Source organism: Enhydra lutris, unplaced genomic scaffold (assembly GCF_002288905.1).
Source record: "Enhydra lutris kenyoni isolate GAN:26980312 unplaced genomic scaffold, ASM228890v2 scaffoldscaffold12, whole genome shotgun sequence".
Classification (NCBI taxonomy): domain Eukaryota; kingdom Metazoa; phylum Chordata; class Mammalia; order Carnivora; family Mustelidae; genus Enhydra; species Enhydra lutris.
In genome coordinates, this window is record NW_019154096.1 from 39563674 (window position 1) to 39569673 (window position 6000).

Genomic DNA, 6000 nt, shown 5'->3' on the forward strand with positions numbered 1-6000 from the left:
GTAGTATAATTTCAAACACTGAAATGCTGGGTTCTGGAGCAGTAGTTTTCCAGTGGCTTTGTTTTTAGCATCTTTGAGTGCCTCAAATGCAGCCCTAGAAATTCTTCTCAATTTGGAAACCATTGCTTTTATTCCATAAACATGTTCTTAAGAACTACTGTATTAACTTTCATTATTTAATAAACTCAAATTTGCACTGACCCTTATTTAGTGATCCCATAGTTCAGAAGTACTTACCAAAAAAAAAAAAAAAAGTACTCACTTAGAACATAAATCGCTTTTAACATATTCCCCCCACCCCACATTCCCTTCTATTCCTAACCCAGCCCTCTTGAAAGGATTTCTGTATTGGTTATATATGCCTGTTACTTTTTTTTTTTCCTCTAATTCAGGAGATGCTTGTTAGCTATACTTTCAGTAAAGGAAACAGTCTTCTCCTACTTTATCTGTTTAAAAAATCCATATTTGCTCTTGTCAAGTACGTATTGGAGTAAAAGTAACAAGACTTGAGTTTACCTAAGGCATTTTAGTGATCCTGCCAAGTCATGTAACCTCACAGAAAACGGGACAGTTAAACTAAGGGGCCCTTTCTTTTAAAATGATTTTAGCCTTTGTCTTGACTTTTGCTTTAAAACAAGATGACCAGGGGGCACCTGGGTGATTCAGTAGGATTAGTGTCTTGACTTTGACTTCAGCTTGGGTTTTGACCTCAGGGTCCTGGGATGGAGCCCCAAGTTGGGCTCCCTGCTCAGCAGGGAGTCTACTTGTTCCTCTCCCTCTGGCCCTTCTCCCTCTCATGCTCTCTCTTTCTCTCTCTCTCAAATAAATAAAATCTTTAAAAAAAAAAAAAAAGTAACAGTACTGTTTGAAGTTTACAGTGAGAAGATAACATAAGTCATTTTTATTAGGGCAGTAGTTTTTAACTTTTTGGGTCATGTATCTCTTTGAGATCTCTCTGACAAAATGCAGTACAGACACTTTTGCATGTGTTATCAGTATTATTCACGCACAACCTGATGAGCCTTTTCAAAGCCAAGAGAAAAAAAGGTATTGACCACTAGAGGTAGCCAGTACAGTATAGGTAGCTCGGTGTACAACTCTGTCTGCAACTGATTTGCTGTTTTGTTTCTCATAGCACAGGTGCAGCAGTGATCAATGGCTCTCAGCATCCATCGTCATCATCGTCTGTCAATGATGTGTCTTCAATGTCAACAGATCCGACTTTGGCCTCAGATACAGACAGCAGTCTAGAAGCATCAGCTGGACCTCTGGGCTGCTGTAGATGACTACTTGGGCCTTTGGGGGGTGGGGGGATGGGGAGTCATTTAGTCATTGATAGAACTACTTTGAAAACAATTCAGTGGTCTTATTTTTGAGTGATTTTTTCAAAAATGTAGAATTCATTTTGTAGTAAAGTAGTTTATTTTTTTTAATTTCAAGTGATGTAATTTAAAACTTAAGTTGTGTTTTAAAACAGCAACAAAACTGTATTGTATTTTTGCTGTAATTAACTGTATAATGTAAACCTAATTATTTTATCATGGTTTAAAATTTTTGCATATTTGCTTTATCTTATGCTGCTGATTTTTTTTTTACTGAATTTGTAAAATTTTGTTTATCAAAACAACTATTATGTGGTGACTTGCCTATATCATGAATTATTTAAGATTTTTATAGTTTTTTTTATTAGAATTTTATTTCAAATGTTTTGTTCATGATGCTGTCCTTCAGGGTTATGTGCTTATCAATGAAATAACCCCAGAGGAGTGAGGGAAAATAACCTGTAGCCAGTTGTATTCAGGAATAACTACTGTAAATGATGAACGCGTTAAAAAACCTCCAATATTTGCTACTTGCCAATCCTAATTTAATTACAACAATTGGTAGGTACCCTACATTGTTTTTTGGCAAAGGCCCCATCATCTAAATGGCAGTATAACTCAGAACATGTCTTCGAAGATGCTGGGCGTCTACTACCACCATCTTATTCCCCAACCCCACACAACAAAAGTAAAGTTAAAAGAATATGGTATTTTCTGCAAATTTGTGGCATGCTCAAAGCTTATGATCACATAAAGTCAAGAGGATACTTCATGAATAATACATTTCAATGCAAATAAACAGATGGTTCACTTCTTCTAGCTATGAGCCTGTTTTTGTATACACTGAGTTAATCTACTCAGGCTGTAGGTCCCAGCAGTGGTCTAGAGTCTGGTCTTTCCCTTTCCTGCAGCCTCAGGCCCTCAGACCTTGGACCTTTCTGGTTTCCTATCACAGTGTCAGTCAGTTGAGCACCAGTTCTCAAGGTGTTTTCTGGCCATTTGATTCTACCTGTAGCATAATCATATTTATACTAACTGTTGGGAGGTTCCAAAGCCTACTTCAATTCTGTAGGTGATGTATCAAATGAGCAATATACCTACCGTTCATCTGAAAATAGTAGCACACAGCCATATATAGGATATCATTTTCTAAGGACTGTTTCTTCACATTGAGCAGAGCAGGCATAAGTGGTGGTTATTTAGTCTGAGTCTTTGTTTTTTTATACCTGATTTTCAATAAAACATGCAATGTGGATGTTGAGTAGTGTTAGAATGGCGCTGCTCCTGACAAGTGTATGTTAACTGTTTACATTTTATACCTGCAGAATTCTTTCTCCACAACTGAATTTTTCTTAAGGAAATGTCACGGAAGTTTCATTATCTCTGAAATACAAGTTCTCTGTATTGCCCCCAGGCACCTTTTGTTATTTTTGAAACAAGAAGGATTTCACGTAATGAACTGGGAAATGGATACTTAAGTAAGTGTCAAGGTTCTAGGCAGAAAGCCCGTGGGAATTCATGACCAACAGGAGCCAGAACTGGCGCATCTCAATATGCAGTGTCTGAAAGTTCGCTGGCATGTTGTTCGTATATGTAGTGCAAGATTCTTTTGAGTTAGGTATTTTAGGTTATTGTTAATGTGCAATATTTAGGATTAAAATACATTAGCCTTTTTCTGTGCTTTGAAATAACAGGTTTGTTTTTGACGGTTTCAAGTCATGATTTCTAGCTTCTTGAAGTTGTCAGCCTTATTATCAATCCCTTTTCTACTCATACAACATGGTGCATTAATTTTATTAAGCAAATTAGAATTTTGAGACTGTAACACCTCTTGAATTATAGAAACAGAATTGGATTTACGATTTTAGCAGAAATTTGAGCATGAGTGTGTTCTTAGTTTGTATTTGGCAGTTAATCAGCTTTATTTCCCCTAGGATAGATTATTTCACTGTTGCACTTTAACAATTGACATGCTTTCAGAAGTTTCCCATATTTTCTGTTTGATAGTAGTAAGCCATCTCTATTGTTAGAGAACTTGATTAAGAAAGGAAAACCAGGTGTTCTTGTAACATTTGTTGTAAATGCCAGCTCCTCCTTGCCAACCAGCATGTTTCAGTTGATTCAGAGAAAAGGAATTCTTAATGTAGAATTAATTCTTAATGTAAACTAAAATACTTAACAAATTCTATCCTGAAAAGAAAGTCTGTTTGTTAAGTGTTGCGTGCCCTAGGTTTTTAAAATGCAGTATCTAAATGCAACTTTCCCTTGTTTCTTAAATCTGTTAAGCTAAAGATGTACTGGTTCTTTTTATTTCACAAGCTTTTTGAACCTTTAAAACATCTTAAACATTTGTGTGTGATTTTTTTAAGAGAAATTACAAGTAAGATTTCTGTCAAGCAATGTAAAGCCACCTTGCTTCTCTTATAACTTTGGTTTTTCAACTTTATATGTTATACCCATCATCTTACTGTCAGAAAATTATTTTGACTAAGGTTTATTATTCAACTTTATATTATTTTATTATTCAGCTTTGTAGGAAAGAGACACTAATTCCTTCTACACAGTTCTTCCTGGTTACTACTCTGTTACTCTCTAATGTATACTGATCATTTGTAAAATGATTGTGTTGTTGGGATTGCTTAATTATAATATACATAAATGGAGCATCTCAACTCTTTTCATACTGTTTGCTGAACAGTTCTCATTTTGTCACACACCCTTGGCTGCTGATCGTTCCTGGTATGCACTCTTCCAGGTTGGTTCAAGGCACAGTGCTTTACACCAGACTTCCTAAGAGAAATGCCAGCCTTTCAAATGAGGGGGCTACCACACAGCCCCCTCCCTTCATAGTACAGAGAAGCTTGATGGTATGCAAAGCAGCAAACTTTCCTGTAAGCCCTTTCATTATTCTCTTCCATGTTAATCCTGCTGTTTTGTCTAAAAAGATGAGGCTGAAGAGGACATCAGTGTCTGATAGATCAGCAGTGGGCAAATGAAACTGTTTTGGGGTTACAGATAAGACTTGGTTTATACTGTGGGCCAGTATGTGTTATACATATGAAGACATACCTGCTCAGTGTTGCCTAGGCACAAGCCTGCACAACATTTTGAGGTAAAGACATAGTCTATTTTCAAAAATACTGTTGTAGTTTGTTTGTGAGTGTTCATTAGTCACACATTAGCTGTAGAGTGAATGCATGAAGCCCCATGACCCCAGTAAACTTCTCTTCTCAGTAGAAAAACCAAACACCACTGTTCTGTCATTAGCAGCCCTCTGAAATGTTGCCTCTGTATCCTTTACATGTTAGTGTACATTGTGTTTCTATGATCTCTCTTAGGTTTTTCCTGAATCAGAGGAAACTGATTTTTCCTTAATAGCAAGAAAGATGAAGAGGTAAAGGGCATTGAAGCAGAAATGTATAGTTTGGGGTACGATTAGAAAACTCACAAGGAAAACAAAAGTCCTAATTAATTTCAAACTAACTGCTCTTAGTTAAGTGCTCCTAAGGAGAGTCTTGTAAGAGTAGCAATTTCTGGTCATTTCTAGTTTAGATTCTCTTTGTTCCTGAAACTTCTGAGAAATATTACCTGTGGATTAGTTTTGCACAATGTTCTATTCTCACAATAACTTACAAATTAAACTAGGTTTTTATTGAACTACCTCACACTAATTTTCTATGCTTTCCCAAGTAAGCTCTTGCCCTTATTGTAAGCTCTTTACTGAGTGTGAATTATAAATGTGTGTTAAATACTTTATAGCCAATGACGACAAAATACCAATAAGTGTGTAAAATATATACCTTGCATCAGTAAGAGAGACTCACGTAGAAAATCTTTCACTGTGTATCTTGGAAAATTGTGTTAGATGTGTTCGTTGGACATTATTACTGTCTGTTTTTATAAGTAGAAACCTGCTCGTGATACCAGTCCATTCTTTACATTTTACAAAAGGAATAAATCTTAGTAAATTTTACGAAGAAATAAATTACTTTTGTAGGCCCGATATTTGGTATATTTTTGAGAAGCTCTTAATCTTTTAGCTGAATGATGAAGTTAAACTGAACTAGCTGTCTACCTGGACTGTGACATCTATTTTCTCATTACAGTTTATCCTGTTCAACGGGTTTTAAAACCTGGAAACCTACATATGATAATTGACATTTGCTTTTCTCCCTCTAGGATACCATTCCTTCCTCATTCCTGTTCCTTCCCTGTGTTCCATTCCCTCTCCTTCTCCTCTAGACAAAACAAAATGGGGCACTTTGTAGGGAATGCTGAGATAATTATTGTGGTTTTTAATCATTCATGCCCTAGACATTAAACATGCACCACTGGAATGTAAACATTGTTACCTAGTATGTTAATTGGTTATAATATTTTAAATAAAAAAGAAAAAAGTGGTATGAAAAATATGAAATTAAGAGTTTTTTCATTGAAAACAAAATTAAAATTCTGGGTAATTTCAAGATTTCCTGTGGATTGGGATCAAGAGGTAGTAGTACTAAGGCTCCTTAGATTTGGATTTATATAGAATGGAAGAGCCTAAAATATCACCCTGGTTTTCTGGTTTGTCTGATCTTGGTTTTCTTTGTGTTTAAAATCTCCAGAGAAACTTTACCTAAAAGGAATTTTGTTCAGTGCCCTTAACCTACTAGTTCTTGGTAACCATGTGGGAGAA

At 35.8% G+C, this 6000-nt stretch overlaps 1 protein-coding gene across 2 annotated transcripts in view; it reads left to right on the top strand.

Moving 5' to 3' along the window:
- The window catches only part of LOC111144860 (mitogen-activated protein kinase 8), a 101917-nt gene extending 96192 nt beyond the window's left edge, over positions 1-5725 (top strand). Inside the window, exon 12 of one of the 2 annotated variants that reach the window (XM_022499410.1) lies at positions 1141-1286. In XM_022499410.1, coding sequence (XP_022355118.1) covers positions 1141-1286 — 146 coding nt within the window. Of the gene's footprint in view, positions 1-1140 lie in introns of both variants that reach the window. The other variant, XM_022499409.1, reaches the window with a different exon arrangement.
- The last annotated feature ends 275 nt before the right edge of the window (positions 5726-6000 follow it).